The 23,326-nt window shown below is 37.3% G+C and overlaps 1 protein-coding gene across 3 annotated transcripts in view; it reads left to right on the forward strand.

The window, feature by feature from the left end:
* Positions 1–825: 825 nt before the first annotated feature.
* The window catches only part of trim37.S (tripartite motif containing 37 S homeolog), a 45,911-nt gene continuing 23,410 nt past the window's right edge, over positions 826–23,326 (forward strand). For 2 of the 3 annotated variants that reach the window (XM_018249655.2, XM_018249656.2), the window contains exons 1-15: positions 826–1,225; positions 6,620–6,721; positions 7,021–7,061; positions 8,539–8,655; positions 10,705–10,792; positions 11,524–11,646; positions 11,818–11,941; positions 12,204–12,271; positions 13,704–13,828; positions 15,791–15,841; positions 17,497–17,578; positions 18,924–19,000; positions 20,086–20,265; positions 20,881–20,995; positions 21,732–21,926. In XM_018249655.2, coding sequence (XP_018105144.1) covers positions 1,067–1,225; positions 6,620–6,721; positions 7,021–7,061; positions 8,539–8,655; positions 10,705–10,792; positions 11,524–11,646; positions 11,818–11,941; positions 12,204–12,271; positions 13,704–13,828; positions 15,791–15,841; positions 17,497–17,578; positions 18,924–19,000; positions 20,086–20,265; positions 20,881–20,995; positions 21,732–21,926 — 1,647 coding nt within the window. In that variant the 5' untranslated portion in view covers positions 826–1,066. The remainder of the gene's footprint in view (positions 1,226–6,619; positions 6,722–7,020; positions 7,062–8,538; positions 8,656–10,704; positions 10,793–11,523; positions 11,647–11,817; positions 11,942–12,203; positions 12,272–13,703; positions 13,829–15,790; positions 15,842–17,496; positions 17,579–18,923; positions 19,001–20,085; positions 20,266–20,880; positions 20,996–21,731; positions 21,927–23,326) is intronic. The other variant, XM_041584107.1, reaches the window with a different exon arrangement.

Below are 23,326 nucleotides of genomic sequence, written 5' to 3' on the forward strand. Positions count from 1 at the left end.
TCTGTTTGCTCTTTTGAGAAATGGATTTCAGTGCAGAATTCTGCTGGAGCAGCACTATTAACTGATTCATTTTGAAATGATCCCTTACTGGTCGGTGTCTGGAAATAATCGTTTTTCCCAATTTTGCCTGGTTAAACGGTTTTAAAGGAACAGTAACATCAAAAAATACAAGCGTTTTAAAGAAATGACAATATAATGCAGTGTTGAACTGCACTAGTGGTGTTTTTGCTTCAGAAACTCTACTGTAGTTGATATAAACAAGCTGCTGTGTAGCCATGGGGCATCCATTCAAGCACAGGATACACAGCAGATAACAGATAAGCTCTATAGAATCCCATTGTAAACTACATAGCTAGTCTGATGTGTATCCTGTGACTTTTCTCTGTTTACCATCTTGAATGGCTGCCCCATGGCTACACAGCAGCTTTTTCATATAAACTATAGTAGAGTTTTTAAAGCAAACACAACGTTTGTGCCAGTGCAGGGTAACAGTACATTATATTTTTATTTTAAAACATTTTTAATTTTTGGCGTTACTGTTCCTTTAAAGTAATCCTCTAAACAACTGACGCTGACCTACATTTGCTGCATAAATTGCAGCTATCGCTTCCCATAACCTAAAGTACTACGCCATCTACAGGTTTTTGTTTTTTTAGCAATTAAAAAGTGATACAATCGCCCCTGGGTTTTTTTTCGGGTCCGAATACTAATCAGCTACATACTGACCCGCCAACTAAATGGAAGGTGGCGAGTAATGGAGGCGAGCATAAACGAGAATTGCTGATTGGCTGCAAGAGTTGACGTTTCCATGCAGCTTCGAGCGCCGTGACGTATTGGCCTCGCCTCCCTCCCTGTCTTTTCAGTGCGGCGTCGCTGGTTTCTGAGTAACAAGCGCCGGATAAAGATGGCGGCTGCAGGTTCCAGTGTTATAAATGACTGCTGCTAGTTATCTCCCCATTTTCCATCAGTACAGGCATAACATATCGTGAATGTTCAGCCGCCATCTGTCCGCTAGTCTTTGTGTCCTTCTGTCCCCCTTGTCTCCCTTCACTGTCCCGGCTGCTGCATGTCTGCAGCTGAAAGGGGGCGTTTTACTGATCATTTTCTGACTTGTCTGTGCAGCACCGTCAGGTACCTGACCTACTTCAGGTCCAGGAAGAAATCCCTGCACTACTGCAAGATCAAAGAGCCCAAGCTGGAGGAGATGGATGAGCAAAGCGTGGAGGTGAGAGACGAAGGACAAGGCCAATTGTCACATATGTGGGTTACCAGATCCAAAACTGGTCACCTATGATACGTTGATGTGTATGTGTTGATGTGTATTTTATAGGTGTCCTTCCTAAAGATATCTGTTAATCATATGTAACATTTGTGAATGAGCTTTTTTTGTACACTGACTTTTGTGGCTGTAGTGTTTAATTAGTGGATTCATTCCACCCTATTAGAAGGTGTCTTCATTGTTCCAAAAATAAGGTGGGGCAGAACCCTGAAAAAGATCCTCCATACAAGCAAACTGACCCATTTCACTTATTAAATCAAACTGTAAACTGCTACATTTTATCAAATCGTGGCACTAAGTACCGAGCCCAGCGTATCATACAATAATAACAAAGAATACATATCATCATTAGGGGCCCTAGTTCATGAATTGGTCTAAAAGAAGAGCACAGTTGCTAACCTGAAATCCTGTGTGTTTGTTTAAAAATGTTGCTGATCCCAATTCAGTCAACTTGGCATGTAATGTGCATGCCCTGGCCCAAAGGCACCACCAAAAGCATGAAATTGCATCTTTTTTTTCCTCCAATAACTCACACCTTTTGTAGTCCTGATATATGCGTGGCGCTGCATTTGCTTCTATATTTTCTAGTCCTCTGCACCAGGGTGTGATGGACAGAACTGCTTCTCAGTGTACATGTTTTGAGTTGTGCTTTACATAGCAAAGTTGTCCCATTGTAGTAACAAAACACATCATATAAAATACATAGTTCATTACATGATTACATGCCAATAAACATTAACAAAATAACATTTATTTTATCAGACCCCCCAAAGCTCATTTTGTTACCCCCTTTATTTTAGTTGACCATAGCCTGTCTAATATTGACTGCTGAGTTGGCAATGCCTGACTATGTATACGTATCCTTGGGGCCAAACCTATGGTTTCTTTGACTTATTTCTCATTTAGAAAGATGGAAATTTCTGTTGTGTTAGGACACCTGAGACTGTGGATGTGCTCTTTTTTCCCTATAAATTTACACAGTTCCCAATGTGATTCAACCGTCTGACCACATCGGCATGATGTGGTCAAATTGGTTAAGATCCAGGGCTAGGACTAGGGGTTGGCAGAAGAGCAGCATGGTTAAGGCACAACAGTGGAGTGGCACTAGGCATGTGCCACTTCTTTGACCTAACTCTATCCAAGCACTTGTCCCCCCCCCCCACTCCCACCACCGCCCGTGAGTACCTCAACTCTACTCCTATTCAACATGCACGCATGTGGTGGAGGGCGAGCGGTCTGGGCTCACCGAGAGCTGAAATTCTAGATACTGATGGATTATAGAACAACATTATGAATTTATACAGACTGAATCTGTTGATAGTTTTGGTTCGCTAAATCCTGTGCCGTAACATTGCTATTGTGTCACCTAACAATAATTGCTGTGTTTGCAGACTAGCAGCAAACATAACAAGTGTGTTGTCTGGAAACGGATCAATGGTTAATGATGCGAATTTTGTGTAGACATTCAACTACCTTTTGGTCTGCAGTTTGGAAATGAGAAATTGGTTTCTTTGTCTCTTTTTATGTATGTATGTATGTGTTATTAGATCATCATACTTTAGATTTATGTCTCCAGCAAGTCACAAAGCACTTTACACTAATTTATAACATAGTGTTTTTACAATAACAAACTGATTACATCATTTTAATTAGGGATGCACCAAATCCAGGATTCGGTTCGGGATTCAGCCTTTTTCAGCAGGATTCGGATTCGGCCGAATCCTTCTGCCCGGCCGAACCGAATCCTAATTTGCATCTGCAAATTAGGGGCCGGGAGGGAAATTGTGTGACTTTGTCACAAAACAAAGAAGTAAATTTTTTTTCCCCTTTCCACCCCTAATTTGCATATGCACTCCGTATTCCACTTGTTGGATAAAACAAATACGTTTTTTCTGCAGGTTAAAACCATCTAAGTTTCCTGATGCATTTCACATCAAAGATACGTAGTCATAGGCATCTGCACTGTACCAAACGGCTTTTCAAATTCAAAATAATGATAATAATCATCGATTAATTAATTTCTATTTGAACAAACAAGCCGTATTTACATATCATTCGTTGTTTCTATAACTAGCCAAAATAAATAATAAACGTATTCAAACAAATAACATGAGGTGTCTTGGATTTTATTCACTTTAGAACTCAGTGAAAGATTTTTTTTTTTTAATTTGTTGGAATTTGAGAATTTATAGGTATAGGTTTGATTCAGATTTTGTTTTTGTATATACACGGTATTCACATGTATTATATATATGTATACATATGTGTATATTGAATAGTTTATTTACATGTTGGGTAGAAGGAAATTTAGTCGATTATGTAAATTAATTGGCTGTTCTGTACTATTAAAAGATATCTGACAAAATTCTTCATTAATTATGATGGGAGCCACTATAATTGGTTCTATGATATCCCAGATGGATAGACTATATGAATATAAGATGAAATTAGTTAAGCGCAAGGAGAAAGCACAATGTTGTAGTATACAGTCATGAAATGAAAGTTTTGTGAGATGATTGGACCAAGGGCATTTTATGAAAACACGTAACGAGTTAAGGCATATAACACGACACAATGTTGCATTATGCTTTAGTAAAATAAAAGCTTTCACTGAGTTCTTAAGTGAATTTAATCCAAGACATCTCATGTTATTTGTTTGAATACATGTTTATTATTTGTTTCGGCTAGTTATAGAAACAACGAATGATATGTAAATAAGGCTTGTTTGTTTCAATTGAAAATAATTAATCGATTATGTAATTTCCCCATTTGGATTTTAAAAAGCCGTTTGGTACAATGCAGATTATGCCTATGACTACGTTTCTTTGAAACGAAACACGTCAGGATTCTTTGATGCTTTTAACCTACTAAAATAAACGTATTTGTTTTATCCGATTGGAATACAGAGTGCTTGCCAATTTCTTGTCCTTGAATGCAATTCACCTTTTGCTACGGGTTCGGGGTGATGCACCAGGGCCACTCGTTCAATTTGGTCATGCATGGTTGAAGTATTTGCAAAGCCAGAAACGTGGGCCCTGGGGTTTATACACCCGGGTCATTGTGGATATTGGGTGAGCAATTTATGCTATTTGGAGAGGTTTTCACTGTTAAATTCAATTGTACATGCCGGTTAAAAGGATTCAAGTTCGATAATTAAATCCGTAAGGGTTCATTAGCAGGGAATATATGCCCCGTGATAATAGAATTGAACTGAGCTACATTGATTTAGTTTATGGATTTTTTACAAGTTGATTTCTGATCAGTGAAGAAGCATTGAACATTTCTCTAAACAGGTGGGTTTTAGGGAGCGTTTGAAGGTTTGGAAGGAAAGTAGGGGTTTGATAACTTGTAGCAGGGAATTCCCAAGACAGGTAGAAGTTTGAGAGAAGTCTTGCAGTTGGGAATGGGATGAAGTGATAAGAAGAAAAGGTAAGAAGCAGAACATTGACTGCGTGAAGACTAAGCGAGGGCTTCATTATTTCGGCCAATGAATTTGAGTGTTGGTAATCTTAATTTGTGAGAAAATTGGCAGCCAGAGAAGGCATTTGCCTAGGTATTTGCAATAATAATTTAAGTAACCTTTCCCACTTTCTGGGAGTGAACGGTTTACCTAAACATTTACGTTTCATGAAGTCCTGCTAGTGCATGTTACCAGGGGTGGCAAAAAGTGCTCCTGGTAACTTAAAAACCCGAAATTTGTCTTTTCTAGTGCAGAGAGCAGTTGCTATTTACGCCTTGGGTTATGGCCCTCTGCTTGTCACAAAGATCTATTATTAGTGGGGCCATAAAGTTTTTGATAACAATGTTGGATCCACCTTCTCTTGTTGCCATGCTGAATAAATCGGTTTACTGCAGCCTTAAGGTTTACGGCTTGTTTATATACAAGTGTCTTATTTTGATGTAGAATATTATATTGTGCTCTAATCCTCTCATTCATAATCACAGGGTATAATCACTTTGTCTTTTGGGAAATACTTTGTGTCAATATTAATTTTAAAAAAAACATATTACATGATAGAAGTCTTCAAATTAAAACCAATCAAGTATCATCATGTATGACCACCACCTCATCCCAATATGTTAATGCCACGTTATCACACAAACAACTGCAAAATAATCTAATGTCCCTAAACTGGCCATAGACGTGCAGATTATAGCACCTATATCGGACAACCGATCGTCTGTGGCAATCTTCCGACCTGCAAGTAACCATTCAGATTAATATAAAGTAGTAGAACAAATCACATGATGCTCGGGCCATTTATTTACAGACCGCAAAAGTACAACAGTTATGTCCCACAAATAATAATGACAATCTCCCACTGATATCGTCCATACATGCAGAGATATTATCGGTAGCCGATTTAAATCTTTTAAAGGAGAAGGAAAGCTCCAAGACAGTTTATTGCCAACAGATTAGCCACAATAGTGCAAGATAGAATGCTATATTTATTCTGCAGAATGCTTTACCAGCTCTAGACACTGTCTGTTTGTTTAGGATAGAAGCTGCCATATAAACTTGGTGTGACATCACTTCCAGCCTCTCCCTTCTCACTTACAGCTCTGAGCTCAGATTACAGCAGTGATGGGAGGAGGGAGGGGGAGAGGAGCAAACTGAGCATGCTCAAGCCCTGCCCTGGAGGTTTATGCTGAAAACAGGAAGTCTGAGACAGAAGCCCAGGAGTACACAATAAAAGGAAAGAAATGCTGTTTCTCTTTTGACAGAGGACTCATTACTTTGAGGGTTTACTGGTGTATTTATATAGACCTTTCTGATGAAGCTTACTTAATTTTAGCCTTTCCTTCTCCTATAACCGATCAGACCGACTGAACGACCAATTGCCATGGTACGAAAAATGTCGGTAGACTCCACACACGGGCCGAAAATCTTTGTGTCTATGGCCAGCTTTTAGTCTTAGAGCATGCAGAGTCACGTTCAACTTGTAGGTAAAAGTTTTTTTACAAATAAAACTCTCAGGCCTGTAACACCAAATAAATAAGGTTTTGTATACAATTACTTATTATGTACTGTTTTATTTACCGTTGCCTTGTACTGCACTGTGAGCGTGCAGAAGCAATACTTTAATCCATATACTATATATGAGCTGGTCTGTAGCAATGTGGGCAGCCATTCTAGCTGAAACATTGGGAGGATTCCTAATTATTGTGTGTTAATGTGTGCCTAAGTAAACATCCACTCAGATGGTCCATTTAATTGCATACACATGCAATTTGTGATGGAACTATATTAATGTGAATGATTTGTGGTAGCATGGAGTTAATGTGAAATGCTATTATGGGCTTTATACCCATATACCCATTTCTTTATCTTTAATACAGAGCATAGCCGAGGTCTTTAGATGTTTTATATGCATGGAGAAGTTGAGAGATGCTCGTCTCTGCCCACACTGTTCCAAACTTTGTTGTTTCAGCTGCATCAGGGTAAGCGCTTTAATGACTTGTTTAATTTTGCGTTCTTGCTCATTTACTGGGATTTTACTGTGTATTTGCTTTTCAATGTTCTGGTGCTCTTTAATAGAGCATGTTGACTTTTTCACCCCAAATAGTTCCTTGGTCACAAATATTTAGGTGCTTTTATTTACTTAATTGTTTATACTTTCTTCAGAGCATATTTGATAAATGATAGGTGTTATATAACTTGCAACCTCTCTATCACTTGTAAAATGTCATATGAAGTATATGATATCTTATAAAATTTTTGTTTATCTTCTCACCTCTAGAGATGGTTAACTGAGCAAAGGGCTCAGTGTCCTCATTGCAGGTAAGATAATTTTCTTCCCACGTAACCACTGTGTGTAAACCCAACTTTTGCAGTAAATTATAGATTACAAAGAGAGAATCAATTACCCCTCATACAAAGGCTAGAATATATGTAATTGATTAATTACATGTATATTGCTATCTACATGTAATTGCGCATACACTGTACGTGCCAAAATGTATGTTTGTTATTACATTGTACATGCTTATGCCGGATTCAGTATCAAACTGATCACAATTATTTCCTCTCTTGCTCTGAATTTCTCTCAAGTTTGCTACTTAGGGTAAAGGACAAAAAAAGGCTGATGGCAGTGGTATTTAATAAAAATAAAATTGAAAGAAATGCCACTAGTTTCTGCACCTGTGCCCTGACGTGGTTTCTGTGTCAAAACAGTGGCTCTGACCTCTTACAGTTCACCTTTGCATGCAACCTATAGAAACAAGGCTTTATCTGCAAGACCCCACAGATTCAGAAAGGGTGAAGGTGGGCAGAGGAAGATAATTTGATTTAATCAGGGATGGTGTGGGTACAATTTTATGGGCTTGAAATATCTTGCTTCCCTTTTAGCTGTATTTGCTGCAATTTGATTGATTTTTATAATCCATTCAACCATTTTGTCTCTTTTGACTTATTGGAAGAGAAGAGCGGTTCAGAAAAAAATATTCATAAGCTCTTTTAAATCCTAAGTACAGTTCAAGATGAGCAGAACTGTTGCTAATGGACCACATTAATAGTTATTAGCGTTAATTTGTATTTAATACCATCTGACACCTCAGTGTAGATGAATTTTTCTGCTAACTGCAGAGGTGCCCTCTGACATAAATATAAAGGCTTACTTCACTTTGGCATAACCTGTATTCTGCAGGCAGTAATAATTGGCCTGCCAGTCTCTCGGTTCCCCAATGCAATGTCACTTTTGGAAATGCTATAAAACATTTATAGATTGTGAAAACTGCCGTGACAAGATGACTCTCAAAACCAGCTGTGTGTTATCATTCATGTGTTGTAGTAATGTGACATATAATATAAATCTCCACTCGCAAAACTCAAACAAATGAATAAGGGTCACCTAAATATTTTAAATAAAACTGCTGGCTTGTTTCAAATTCTATAAAAAGATGTGGGATGCCATATAATCAGTAGTAATTGGTATTTACAATCATGTGACCTACTTTTAAAAACTTATGGTTCTTTTTGGAAATACACTTGGCAATTACGCAATAGATTTTAAGATTCTCTGTCCAGGTCTGGTTGAAATATAGGAAATATATGGGCCATGTGCCTTTTCCCTTCTACAGCAGCGCAGTTCTCGTCAATAATGCTTAAAAAAGCAAATAAACCCCTCAACTCAATCAAATATCATTTGTAGACTAGAAAGGATCATGAGGAAATGTATACTCAACTTTATAGGTTAGGGTAGTGTGGAAGTGAAGTGAAATATTTTGTATTGAATTCACTTGTTCCTTTTCTCTTGCAGAGCTCCCCTTCAACTTAGGGAGTTGGTTAACTGTAGATGGGCAGAGGAGGTAACTCAACAGCTGGACACCTTGCAGCTCTGCAGCTTAAATAAGCATGAGGAAAATGAGAAGGACAAGTATGTGCCAAGTATCTCTATATTTTGCATATTAATTACATTTGTATGGTGCATAAATGTATGCAAGAATTCTCAGGCCATAAAAAGTAAGGGGTAATGGTCTTAATGCATGTGTTAAGCACTGGTTTGCCATGTGCCTGAAAGAACTGCTGCATTTTTCACGGTACCTGTGTCTGTGGGACAGTCACGATTGTAACCCACAATTCTGTCTTTTTAGTAAAAAGTCTTGAGTTCCTCTTTGATCTCTGGCACCAATGCCAGAAATAGATACAAAGTTACTAAAACAAGTAAAATGAGAGACTTTTTGGCTGAGCCGAGAACACCCTGCATGTAGATACATTTGTAACAATTTAAAATAAGCAAAAATACAATTGTATCTATTTAAGATAAGCAGGTCTCTTGGGGAAACTTACAGCAAAACTGTAATAACACATAAAACATTGCCCTAAAACTCCCACAAATGTGTTCAAAGTTCGCAACCTGCCAAATTTGGTAAAGTAGACATGGTAATTGGGGGTGTGGCCATAACATGGGCAAGGTTTTTTTATCCCTCTTTCCATTTTTCAAATGTTGTAAGGTATGCTTCTGAAAGGTGCAGAGTGTAGCCAATGGCCTGGATGCAATTAATTTAGGCACAGGCACAGAGAGTTGCAGTTTTTGCTCATCTTAGTGCTTTTGCACTTACATCTAGGGCAGCGCTGTCAACCTTCTGTTGTACCAAGGGCTAAAATGTTATGGCACACACAGGGAGCATAGGGCAGGCAGAGTACGGCACACACAAGGAGCATAGAACAGGCAGAGTATGGCACACACAAGGAGCATAGAACAGGCAGACAAGAACAGGAAACAGGGAAACCTATCTGGACTCAGTTTGTACTGTGCTACTTACAGTGCACAATTCTGGTTTGCATGAGCTGTGACCAGGTGAACAATTTGGGCAGTTTCAGTCTGAGGTGTGAACAGTACAGGGCTTTAAGGGTGTGTTGCAAGTGTGAACAATGCAGGGGGGATTACAGGTGTGAACAATGCAGGAATTTACCATTTCAATTTGAGGTGTAAACATGCAGGGACAAATTAATCTCAGTACTGATATCTTGCACAAGGTAAGGAATCACAGGGGGGGCATACAAGGGGGGGGGGGTTGGACAGCCCTGATCTGGGGCAATAATGCTGCACTATGTGTTGTGTGTTTTAGCCACATTTACATTATTCTGTATATATAGGAAATGTCAAAATAAGTGGCTGATTAGAGATGAATATAGATCCCTATTATATGGCAGCACAGAAGCCAGTGTAAATTGTTTTAAAATGTAATAATAAGCCCTTAAGCATCAGTTTATATGACAGGTGATCTTCATTTTCTGGTTGATAATTTGCAAAAGTCTCTATGCTTAGCATTTCAACAGTTGCCCAAATCACACTGAGCATGTGCAGTGTCACTGACCCTTCTAATACAATCCAAGATGGTGTGCTCCTGTGCACAACTTTGCTAATTACTTTTATAATTTGCAATTATACTTTTAGATGCTAAACATTTGGGCTAGTGCAGTTAGTTCAATCAATCAATTATGGCATTTCTAGCTTTATTTGTTTTTAGGGCTTTCCTTTACAGGAGAATACTATATAAAATGTAATACAGAACATTATAAACAAGAGGGAACATTATATAGATTTAGTGAGAGGAATTTATGGAAATTTTGTGAAAAGTTTAGTAAAAAGTTGTGATTTGCTGGTTTTGAATAAAAATGCCTATTTAGGTGTTTCACATTTATAATTATATTTGGTTTACAAATAAATGTATGTACATTTTGTACAATTTTTATTTTGGTGTTGACTTGCCCTTTAAGAATTCTGCAATTTTACAATCATTCCTTGCATGAGATTTGATGATCATGGCAACAGTTTTTTTGAGAATGTTTCTGCATGTTGCAATAAACCCCTGACACTCAGTTGTGTGATGAACTCCAGACTCTAATTAATCTTATCTGTTGGAATATCACTGACACATTTGTAAACGAGACAATAAAATGAACTTCTTTTTTTTAACAGATGTGAAAATCATCATGAAAAACTTAGTGTTTTTTGTTGGACTTGCAAAATTTGTATTTGCCATCAGTGTGCCCTCTGGGGAGGAATGGTAAGTAAAAATGCCTGTTTAGTTCCTTTAGAATCAATGTACTGTGAAGTATACTTTCCTTTCTCTTGCCATGTATCGCATAATCCCAACCTTATCAGCACCCCTTTCTTTATTGATACCATTATTTACAGGACCCTAATAATTCTTCCCTCTTAAATCACAGAATCCCTTCTATATAATATCTCATGGTAAACTTCAACCTTCTTGAAATGACAGGTGGCCAGTTTTGCATCCCTTTCTTTTGTTCTGCCTTAACTTACAGCATGGTTCCTTTAGGTCCCTTAATTTATACCCTCCTTTCTTCCCCACTATAAATTCTCACCCTGTAATTCCCTATTAAATTAAATGACATAATGTGTTTAAATTGCATCACTTTTTACCCATTTCATCAGCCTTCCTGTTTTCTTAACTGTAAGTTACACTACCCATTCTTTCCCCTCCCCATATTACACCTTTTCCATTTAACCATCATAAATGGTCACCCCTCTAATGTAAGTTAAGTAAGCTATGTAAGTTTATTTTCCGTAGAAAACTTAAAACACTCATTCTTTTCAATTGAAATGCAAATGCTAAATAACTTCTTCCTAAAATGTATTGCTAAATCACTTCTTTCTTTGACCTCCACAGTAAGTTATAACAATCTCCTTCACTGTGCTGTAAATTAAAGCACCCCTTACTTTTGCTTTTTGCACAGTATAAAATAACCATGTGATTAATTTGTCATGTTTTAGCATGGGGGACACACCTTTAAACCTTTGGCTGAAATCTATGAGCAGCATGTCACCAAAGTGAATGAAGAAGTGGCAAAACTTCGCCGCAGACTTATGGAATTAATTAGTCTTGTGCAAGAAGTGGTAAGATGATTAATAATCATTCTTTAGCTGTAAAATAAAAAGAGAGAGAGAGAAGAGCTGTCTCCTTGGTACCAGTCTTGAATCTATAATATGTTTCTTCACAAGTAGCTTTTTCAGTTGTTTCATTACACAATAGGGTGATATTATATATATATTTATTATTTACCATAGGAACGGAATGTAGAAGCTGTTCGGGGGGCAAAGGATGAGAGGGTTCGGGAAATTCGCAATGCAGTGGAGATGATGATTGCAAGACTTGACACTCAACTCAAAAACAAACTCATCACACTAATGGGTATGTAACCTGTGTAAGATATTTCTCTAAATACAGGGCTGAAACATTTATAGGCAACCTGTAGTTTTTATGGCCCATTCTGGAAGCAAAACATGTTCATGAATTATTACAATAGTATTACTATTTCATGAGTATTGCATTGACTTCATTGGTTACATTTGGGTGGAGTTGTTAAATAAGAATCCTCAAATGTTTTCTTTAGTAGAAAACTTCTGGTCAGCGGTTGCACAGAAACATTTAACCCATTATCAATTTATTTCAGGTCAGAAGACCTCTCTGACACAAGAAACTGAGCTTCTGGAGTCACTGTTACAAGAGGTGGAACATCAGGTAAAACATTATTTAGCTTATATGCATTTATATTTAGAAGAAATAAATTGAATTGTAGAAAGCATTTTTGGGGAACTCAAAGATAGCTTAAAGTATTTAGAAAGTGATAACTTTTGAGTTTGTGTAGCCTGAAGGGCTGATGTGATATCAAAAAATTATTACTGATCCTACAAGCCAGAAAGGTCTGCACTCACATGTCTTATGTAGAATCAATTAGGTCATTTTATTAGTGGAGACTGAGGTTTCTGCTACAGTAGTAGCCTTTCTCAGAGTGAACAAACACAAACAACTCGTGTCTAATATGTGAAGGCGGGAAGGAGCTAGTTGTCACATCATATTACATCACTAATGTGAGAAGAAATTTTTACATATAACATTATGCTTAATACACACTAAACCCACTGAAAAAAAACCCTGCAAAAGGTGCTATAAACCTGTTTTTTTCCAAGAAAAAAACCAAAACATTTATAAAGAAACCTTTAGGCGTTAGTCTAAGATTGTCCATGTAACTATGTTGGTAATTGTATCTGTCATTATACCTAAACAATGCATAAAGCAACATAGTAAGCACCAAGAGACAGAAAAGATGCAATGTGATTAAGCATATAGTCAGGGGGAACAAAGAATATAGTAGAACATAAGCCCCACCTGTACAAACCACATTATCATTACTGTCAGGAGCCATATCAAAGCAGTAGCTGCGTTATTTACTGGAGTGACACCAGTTTAAAGAGCAAAAGGTTGAGGTTTATAATTAGTCCACTTGACCACGGAGCAAACATATCTGTGGTTATTTATTTTATTTATTATATAGTTTTTCTGTAGTGTATGTCAAAATGTAGCAGAACCCAAAGGTAGGAGCTGGATACTAGGGTCAGTCAATCACTCTTTAGTAGTAGTTAAAAGGCACATTGGAGAAGTTACCATGTTAATTACACACAAGTTGTTTGTGTTTGTTCACTTTGAGAAAGGCTACTGTTGTCGGTCTCCACTAATAAAATGACCTAATTGATTCTGCACAAGACCTTCGTGTGCATGCCTTTCTGGCTTGTTGGATCTGTTACTATCACATTGGACTGCATCCAGGCATCCAGCATTGTCATATGTGCGTGCCGGCTGACTTGACTGTGGTGTGAAAATATTATTACTGGATATTGCATTTTGAACCAATAGTTTGCTGGCCTGCACCATGACTTTAGCTTTACTTTTAATTTTGAGTCTGAGTACATTTGAAATAAAATTAAATTGAGACATCAATTTAACCCTTTATTTTAATATTTCTTTTTAAGATTGATTCATTCTGAAAATAGATTTTTTTTTAACTTAAAATGAAGGCAAGTATTGTTTGTAAATATAAATTTTTTTTCAATTTAAAAAAAAAAAAAATAGCGAAATGTTGGCTTTTTCTCTTAACTTTCTCCTTTGCTTACAGCTCCGATCTTGCAGTAAAAGTGAACTCATTTCCAAGAGTCCAGAAATTCTTATGATGTTCCAGCAGGTCCACAGGAAGCCCATGGCTTCCTTTGTCACTACCCCAGTTCCACCTGATTTCACAAGGTACTACATTGAAATATTATAAAGCTTTGTCTTAATTTAGATATGGCTTATGCCTTAATATTGTCAGCCCATATATAGTATTTACATATATGTACAAATTAACCAGTTTTAATAGATATGAGAACACCCCAGTTATGAGAGACCATTTTATTACTATCACAAGTTGCTTACATGCTTTGTAAATATAGTTTTTAACCATATGTGTATATGCCACAGACTTAGAAAAGTTTCTATTTAAAGCTGCTCCCTTCTTTGACAGCTGAAAGGCTACTACATTTAGAGGTGGCCTGCTAGCTATTAAATCACATTTTGCTTACTTAAAGTCTTAAAGGAATTGTTGCTGGCAGTAGTAGAATTCAAGAGCTACTGCTTTGATGGAAACTGTTATACACAGTAGAAGATCTGCAAATAGAAGTGCTGGAAATGAGATCCAAAAGAGAATATTGGGACACAATTAAACTTTACATTTTGGAGGAAACTTGCAGCTACACTGACCACAGCTTCATAGGGAGGGAAACCGAGGCAGGGGTGGGAATTGGGTTGCTACTGCAGAGTTTTGCTTAAATTAAAAGTCCAAGTATACCAGTAGAAAAAAAGTCCCAAGACTGCTTATAGCCCGTATAGACTGGTGCAAATAAAACACCCTGCTTTGGAATTCCAGTGTCATAATCAGAAACTTTCAAGAATCCTTGAATGATAGATTTTCTGTTGTCAGCATGTCACCAGAGGGGGTGGATACATGATGCAATCTTTTTTTATATCAACCTACAGCATGGAAAATAAGCATTGAATATGTCCGTTTTTCTCACTAAATATATTTTTAATAGGGCTATTGACATGAAATTTACACCAGATGTTGGTAACCACCCAAGTACAGTATTAATTAATTTGTCAAATGACACAGAGAATAAGTATTGAACATACTTACTGAAATTAAATACTTGGTAGAAAAGCCTTTATGGCAATGACCGCTTCAAGACGCCCCTGTCTTCATAACATAAAAACAAAATTTAAAAGGTTTGATATTAAAATCTTGAATTACTGAAGAAATCCTCCTTTGCCATGGATTAGTGAATTTCATTTTTATAGAGTTGAAAGCAGATCTGAGCGACTAGGGTTAAAACGTAAATAACGTTGGAAAAAGTCATTGATTATATCTGTGAATATGAGGTAGTATGTAGGCTATAATTATTATAGGCTCTTAAATTATTCTTTAAAAGGCATCAATATACACAGTTGTATTTAGCATTACTGGTTCACTGGTGGTTACCTTTGGGCACCCTAAATAGCCCTTGTGGTTGTTAGGGTTGCAGAGGTCAAATTCTAACACAAGCCTTCCCTGTAGAGACCCTGTGAAATGAGCCATGTAGTCTTCGCTTGAGGCTCTGGTGAATATCATAATTAACCTTGCTGCCTTTGTCTGATATCAAGGCTGTTCTCTTTGTTTCCAAGCAACAGCTTTAATGGATAAAAACATCCTTTAATCGAATACTAAATACTTCATGAGGTTAAGAAGGCAGGTGAAAAGCAACATTGTTGGAAGCTGGGTGATACATCTACTGTATGCTTTTTTTTATTTTTTTTTATTACCGTAAATACATTTTGCCAATAGTAATGTGATAGATCTTATAAGGCTGCTTTTCCTATTCCAGTTAGGGGGAAATTATGGGGTAGAATGAGAGTGTTGCCTAGAGTTGCAGGCTGCTGGTGTATGCTGATCCAAGCATGGTGAGACCAGTCAGATCTAAAAGATTGGAAGCTAGGGAGAACATAGCCAGTATACTTGGCTGAATAGTCTGCTGTACTTGGATACTTTTAATAGCCGAGCGCCACATAAAAATATTATATAGATGATCTGGGCCTTTACTTGCTCTTTAAATTTATATTTTTTCACTCAAATATTTTGTTTTGTATGAGTTATTTGTTTTTTTTTACATTATCTCTTTCTTTCTTTCTTGATAGTGAACTTGTTCCTTCTTATGATTCAGCTACTTTCGTTCTGGAAAACTTTAGGTAAGGTGTCTTTTTCCCATCATCATCTTAGTGGAACCTAACAAACTTTTTTGCCTTGGATTTCGATTTTTTATTTCCTAATAAAATATACTTGATCGTTTACAGATGTACAGTTTTGTTTAGAATTATAGCTTTGTGAATAAAGCTCAAAATCCTTGTAATAGCTTTTATTTCCATACACGCAAATGCTTTGGGATCACTGTACATTCTATTCCAAATCAAAACATGAAGTTTTGTTATTTGTGTTATTCCTTTATAGAAAGTAAAGAAAAGGGAATATTAGGCTGTTCAAAAAAAATAGTAATGCCTTCTTTACAAACTCAGTCACTATATAAACTAAATATAAAAAATATAAAAAAAATGGTGAATAACAAACAAGGGTTTACAGAGTACAATAGGAATAAAGGGGCCTACTTGCAAGAGTTTACAAACTAAAGGTTATGGTACAATTGAGACATAAAGATTTCAGTAACAAATTTGTGATTTATGATATAGCTATGACTGATTAATTTGGGTACATTGAATAAGGTTCCGTAAACAGATGGGTCTTTAGAGACCATTTGGAAAGAAGAAGTCTTACTAATCAAGGCACAGAATTCCAGAGAAAATAAGAAGCCCAAGAGAAGTCTTGTAAACTAGAATGGGCTGAAGTGAAGAGAGGTGAAGGTCAGAAGCAGAGAGAAGGTTGCGTGAAGGAGTGTATTTTGAGATCAGAGATGAGTTTATAGGTAGGGGCTTCATTGATAAGGGCCTTGGATGTAAGTGTGAGTAGTAGCTGAAAATGATCCCTGGTATACAATAAATAGGCCCAACACCATAGTATGAGAAAAATCCCCATATCACGATGCTCGTGTCATCATACTTCACTGTCTTCACAGTGTACTTTGGCTTGAATTCAGTGTTTGGGGGTCGTCTAACAAACTGTCTGCAGCTCCTAGACCCGCACAGAACAATCTGGCTGTCATCAGTCCACAAAAAATGTTGCACCATTTCTGTTTAGACCAGCACCATTTCTGTTTAGACCAGTCAATGTGTTTGGCTTTGGCTAATTGTAACCTCTTCAGCAATGGGACTCTGCAGGGGCTTCTTGCCGATAGCTTGGCTTCATATAGGCATCTTCTAATTGTAATAGTACTCATAGGTAACTTTAGACCTTTGCTCTTCCTGGAGCTGATCATTGAGTCTTTTCCATTTTTTCTATTCTTCTATCCATTTGAATGGTAGTTTTCAGTTTACTTCCACATCGTTCAGGTATTGGTTGCCATTTTATAGCATTTGAGAAGCCTATCATTTTCTGCTCTTCGTTCTATGTTTTCCCCTCTCCAAATTGCTTTTGGCCAAGCATAGGAATGATGGCTTAAAATTTCTACCTCTATACTTGAGTTGCACAGTAGAAGGTGCTGGTCATTGACGTTGTACAAAGAAATATATGCTACCAAAGTCATAAGTAATATAACATCTAATTTTAAATGTTGTCTTTGTACTATTTTCTTATAAATATAGAGTTTAAATTATTTGCAAATGATTGCGTTCTCTTTTTTTACTTATATTTCACATAGTGTCCCAACTCGCTTGGCATCAAAAGTTGTAAAATAAACTTGCCCCAGGTTATAAACCATGCTACCTAACTAATTTTTTCAAAACCTCTTTCTCAGCACTTTACGCCAACGCGCTGACCCAGTGTATAGCCCACCTCTGCAAGTTTCTGGGCTGTGCTGGAGATTAAAGGTCTATCCGGTAAGTTACCAGCACCTATATATTGCAATATTCTATTGTATAGTGCCTTACAATTTATGTATTTGTAATATATTGTATAGGCTTCAGTTTATGTGATTTAATTTTCTTTTTCATATTTTTTATTGCATTTCATACATTTAAAAACAGTAAATACACAAAAACATGAAACTTAAGGTGATACTTTCTAGGACAAAGCAGGGTAATGGTCAGTTCAAGGCAATATAGGCAGATTGTGTATTATAGCAATAGAGGAAAGTGCCTATGTTCATGGTTTTATCAGCTGAGATATACAACAAACATAAAAAAAACAAAAAACAATTTTAGCAAAAAGTTACGAGTACCGTCTTTTTGGGGGGGGGGAGAATCTGTTTAAAGGCGTTGCTTGCTTTAAGGGAGGGTTGATGTTTGGTTATCCATGGGTTGCATTCCTTTCCATACAGGTGTAAAGAGGAAATATACTCTATTTTTTATTAAGATTTCATACTGTTGAAATGCTGGTGAGTTTTTAAAGGCTGGATTATATGAGTGCACCTAGGTTTGTGCTGCTGACAAGCCCTTGCTTTAGAGCAAATCAGGATACATTTCAGCTTTGGTTTTTCTCCTCTTAAAGTGGACCTGTCACAAATATCTGTATAATAAAAGTCCTTTTCAAATTAAACATGAAATCCAATTTAATTTTTTTTATTAAAGAGTTCATAGCTGTTGTACATTCGTTTAAAAATCTCAGCTGTCAATCAAATATTGCCCCTCCTCTATGCCTTAGGTATAGAGGCGGGGCAGACAATTACTTTCACTTTCCATTCAGCACTTATGTACTAGATGTCACTGCTCTCCCAACATTCCCCCGTTCTGTTAACCATTTAATTGTGTAGACGGCATGGGGATGGACATCAGGTCCCCCCATTCTGGTGCACAAACAAGATTCTGAGATGATGCAAGGCTTGCCTTAATAACAGTGTCCACAAAATGGCTCCTGTCTGCTTGCTATAATTATGAATTCCCAGAATGAAGGAAACAAGATTCAGATAATTTATATTGTGTAATTAAAATTAATTTTGTTTGACTAATGTGATAAAGTATGATTTTGAATAATCTTTTTAGGTGTATGGTCCCCTTTAAGCACTGGTACTTTTTAAGTACATTTATGTCATTAGCCATTCACTAAGATGAATCACACCCTAGCATTTGGCCTTCTTCAGTTATGTTCCTCATCTACTGAATGTTGCCTAATATGTCAAAAATAAATGAAGATGAACTTACACCTAAGCTATTATGTGGGAATGAAGAGCTGCCTTTTAAAATTCTGCTGTGTCAAAGTAATATTTTAAATGTTCTTAATTTGTAGGATGGGAATGGAGTGGTGCGGGGCTACTATCTGTCTGTTTTCTTAGAGCTTTCTGCTGGTCTTCCAGAAACCTCAAAGTAAGTTCCTGGCATACAGTATGTAAATCTAGGATATATTTTGCTGTCAATGCAAATTAGTTTTATGCTTTGTGTCTAACTCTTTAATGGAATCAACATTTTCGCTTCAGTTGTCTACCTATTTCATTTATTGTTATCTCCCTTTTTGTCGCATACAATTATCCTCAATAAACATGTACTTGAGCCTGTCACAAAATGGAATCTACATGCTAAGGGCTCTTACAGACGAGCGTTTTAACCTGCACTCCCCTGCGTTCCGGTTTCATGCGTTCAGCCGCAGGGGAGCGCAGAAGTAGACGCACTGAATTCTTTTCATTGTGGCTGTACCCACACAGACGCATGTAAGTGCCGAACGCAGGAAAAATGCAACATGCTGCATCCCAACCTGCATGTTTAGGAGAACTGAGTCTGAATATAGGGTGGCTGAAAAGAGGTAGTTGCAAGGTACCCTGTTTTTTTATGAAAAATTAGCAAAATACTTTTCTTCTGTTTTTGTTTCTTTTTGCTCTAGAAATAAATTTACCTTCCAACAACTGCGAGCTCCTGATCCTTGATGGATGCAGGAAGAACTCTTACCCCCATATGTAATAAAAAGCACTGTTTGCCTAGGAGCAGTAACCCATAACAATCAATAAGATGTTTGGTTTTAAACAGATGACCAGTAAATTCTACCTTCTAATTAGTGCCTTTTATTACTTAACCCCTTCAGAGTTGTAGTTCAGAAAATGTGAGTTACATCTCGGATTCCTGCTGTAGGCTGTACTGGATAAATAGTTTTACAATTCGATCTCTCTCAAATGGATGCTTGATACTACATGTAATTACAAAAATAGCACTGTGTTTTCTGCCTGTGACAACTTCCATGTTTTTCATGCAATGGTTACTTCCTTTTAAATGTTTGCTGCATGTCCTAACTAGTGACAAGACTCATTGTCTTTAAACCTGTCTCTTCATTTCTCAGAAGCCATAAAACGCCAACAACTGTAATTAGTTGAATTAGTTTTTCAGAGAACACTGTATTCTTAATGATAATGGCTTTACATTTGTACCATTTGTGGCAGTCTAAATATTTGTTCTAATTTTAGGTATGAATATCGTGTAGAGATGGTCCACCAGTCTTCTAATGACCCTGCCAAGAACATCATTCGAGAATTTGCCTCTGATTTTGAGGTTGGAGAATGCTGGGGCTACAACCGTTTTTTTCGGCTAGACTTGCTTGCTAATGAGGGGTATCTGAACAGAACAAATGACACTGTCATTCTAAGGTAACTAGTGCTATATATTTTAGTGTTATCTTACTGTTACCTTGCTATTTGTGTTTTCAAAAATGTTTATTTTTTTGCTTTGCCTTTTCTTGGGCAGATCTGCATTATAAATGGGTGTTTTAAGGTACTGTATATCCCTACCACACAATGATAAACAAAGCAGGAACATATTGCTAGCACAGGTTGCAATCTGTGAGCTAACAGTGTGCTAAAAGTGCAGAATTTCTGGCTAAAACAGAAGTTAAGCTATGAGTCATCAGGACATGTCACATGAGGCACAGTTCTCAGTTTGCCACAAACTAAATTGGGACTACTTATAGACTTTTTTCATATTGCTTTTGTATTTAATGCAGTGGAATAAAACGTCCTCTTGGAAGTTCTAGTGCATGAAGGCAATGCTTTGTATTGTAAATTAAGTCTTGGCATATGAAAGTGCTATAAATAAACCTTAAACATTTTAAAGAGAGACAGATATACAGAAAACCTGTTCGCAAATGGACTTAATGGATTTACACATCAGTAAGCTCAAAAAATTTAAAAAACGCATTTAAATTCATATTGCTTCTGTGCACATTATACATGCATGTCTTGACAGTTTGTGTTTTCATTTTGCAGGTTTCAGGTTCGCTCACCAACTTTTTTTCAAAAGTGTCGGGACCAGCACTGGTACATTTCCCAGCTAGAAGCAGCCCAAACTAGCTACATCCAGCAAATAAACAACCTAAAGGAAGTAAGCTGAGGGTGGTTTTATATATGTATATTGCATTATTATACAGTCATGGGTGCCAGGTGTAAATATATGAAAGTATTTTGTTCCTTTTAAAAAGCATTTGACTGTTTTTTAAAATCATCACAGAGGCACAAAGTATTACTACATATACTTGTTTTCTTATTTTGTCTGTCTTTCTCTTTTTTCATATTCTGTGATGTTATTTATATTTCTAAATTTTATGTTTGGTTGCCTTAAGTTTTTTTTTATTCTGCTGCGCTTTAGGTGCTTCACTATGCCCATTTCTGTTATTGTCCTTACTATTCTGTTTTCTTTCATATTCCAATTTTCTTCCCTTTTCTCTCCCCTATTGCTGGGTGTGCCTTTTGGCTTCCAGTTTCTCTGCTCTTGATCCTCTACTATTTCGCTTTCCCTTCACTCCTATTTTCCACTTCTGTGTATTCAAATCTCCTCTTCTATGCTCAAAGGTTCAGACAGGTTGACCAAGTTGGTTACTGTGTCTTTGCATGGAGAGGTGTATACTTTATCATGACTATTGTAATGTGGTCAGTAGCTGTACTTAGAAATATGCAGTTTTATGTAGGGTAAGATTTGTGTATGTTGCAGCATTTGCTTTAAATATATGTGGGGGTGGGGATAAGAGTGCTGTGCTTTTGCAGTTATTGGCAACTGTAGTTATTTGCACCATTGCATTTTTTTTCACTGCCTAATATTTTAATTTTCCTTTGTAACTCAGAGACTTGCAATTGAGCTGTCCCGGAACCAAAAATCACGTGGTATGTCTCCTCCAGACACTCATCTCAGTCCTCAGAATGATGAAAGTACAGAAGCTAGATCCAAAAAGACAGCTGTTAATTTAGAGAGTATCTCTTCCTTACCTACTCCAAGAGATGCTGAGGAAGATGAAGACAAAAGCCTCAGTGTCTTTATCGTAAGTCACTTGTCATGTCATATCATGCATTATTTGGTTTTACCGTATATGTTATAAAGAGTAGTATTTTGTCCTAGTATGTTTGTTAGTTAATGGTCAAGAAATAGTCTTTTTTTTTTTTTTTTTTTTTTTTTTAAACTGACATGTTTTATTGAGTTCAATCATGCATAGATCAGGCAATCCGTGCCACACGGTACCCTGTTAGCAGTGGTTACATGTAAGCACATAACTGGTAATGAACATTATATAGTGAAGAAAAAAAAACAAAAAAAAGGAGAAAAAAAAGAAAAGAAAAGAGAAAAAAAAGGGGGGTGGGGAGGAAGGGAATGGAAGAACGGAGGTAAGAGAGGAAAGATATATTGTTAGCATACAATGTAAAAAATAACATTGTCATAAGGCGGTGGGGTATCTATATTGACACATTTAGGAGGGAGTCTGGATGTGGGAGTTACTGGTTGTCAACTAGGACAGTGCCTTTATCATGAGTGCAGGGCTTGGAAAAGCTGAGAGTCGTTTTCATGAGCTAGCCATGGAAGCCATATTTTATCATAGGCCGCCATATCATTTTTCAGAGTATAAGTGAGCTTCTCATTGGTGGCAATGCAGATTATTTTTGCCTTGAGAGATCCCAGAGGTATTCCTGTTTTTTTCCAATTAGCTGCTATGATGAGCCTCGCTGCCATCAAAATATGTTGACTTAATCTGTGGGGCGAATTGGTATAGTTGTGTGGCTTTCTTCCCAGTAATAGCACCATAGGATCTTTTGGGAATGTAGCATGGAAGACTCTGGATAAGAGGTGGAGTACAGCATCCCAAAATTGTGAAACAGCCTTGCAGGACCACCATATATGCAATAATGTTCCTGGGTCTGGACATCCTCAAAAGCATTGTTGATTGCATGAAGGATATAATTTGTTCAGTCTCGTGGGGACTAGATAGGTCGTATGGAGTAATTTAATAGATGTCTCCCTTATGGTCACACAGGTGCTCCCTTTGTGCGCTGTAAGGCTGCAGTGGGCCCATTGTTGAGTTGAAAGTGTGGTATTTAAGTCCTTCTCCCATTTCAGCATATATCCCAGTTTCCGGGAATGTTGCAGGGGTTGGTTTAACATTTTGTATAGTGTGCTGAGGATGCCTGGTTGTAACGGGTTTTGCTTACAAATGGTCTCCAAGGCTGTGGACTTTAAGCAGTTGTCTTTGGCAAGCCTTACTTGTTGGTGCGCAAAGTGGGCTAATTGTGTCGTCCGAAAGTCCTCTTGTATGGGGGGGGGGGTCGTAGAGGTCCCGTAGTTGTTGGGGCGTTAGAGGCTTCCCATGCCTAGTCAGCGATCGAAGTGTGGTTATTCCCTTGGTGGTCCACCAAGTCAATGCCCGTCTTGATCATCCTACCGGGAAGTCTT

Source organism: Xenopus laevis, chromosome 2S (assembly GCF_017654675.1).
Source record: "Xenopus laevis strain J_2021 chromosome 2S, Xenopus_laevis_v10.1, whole genome shotgun sequence".
Classification (NCBI taxonomy): domain Eukaryota; kingdom Metazoa; phylum Chordata; class Amphibia; order Anura; family Pipidae; genus Xenopus; species Xenopus laevis.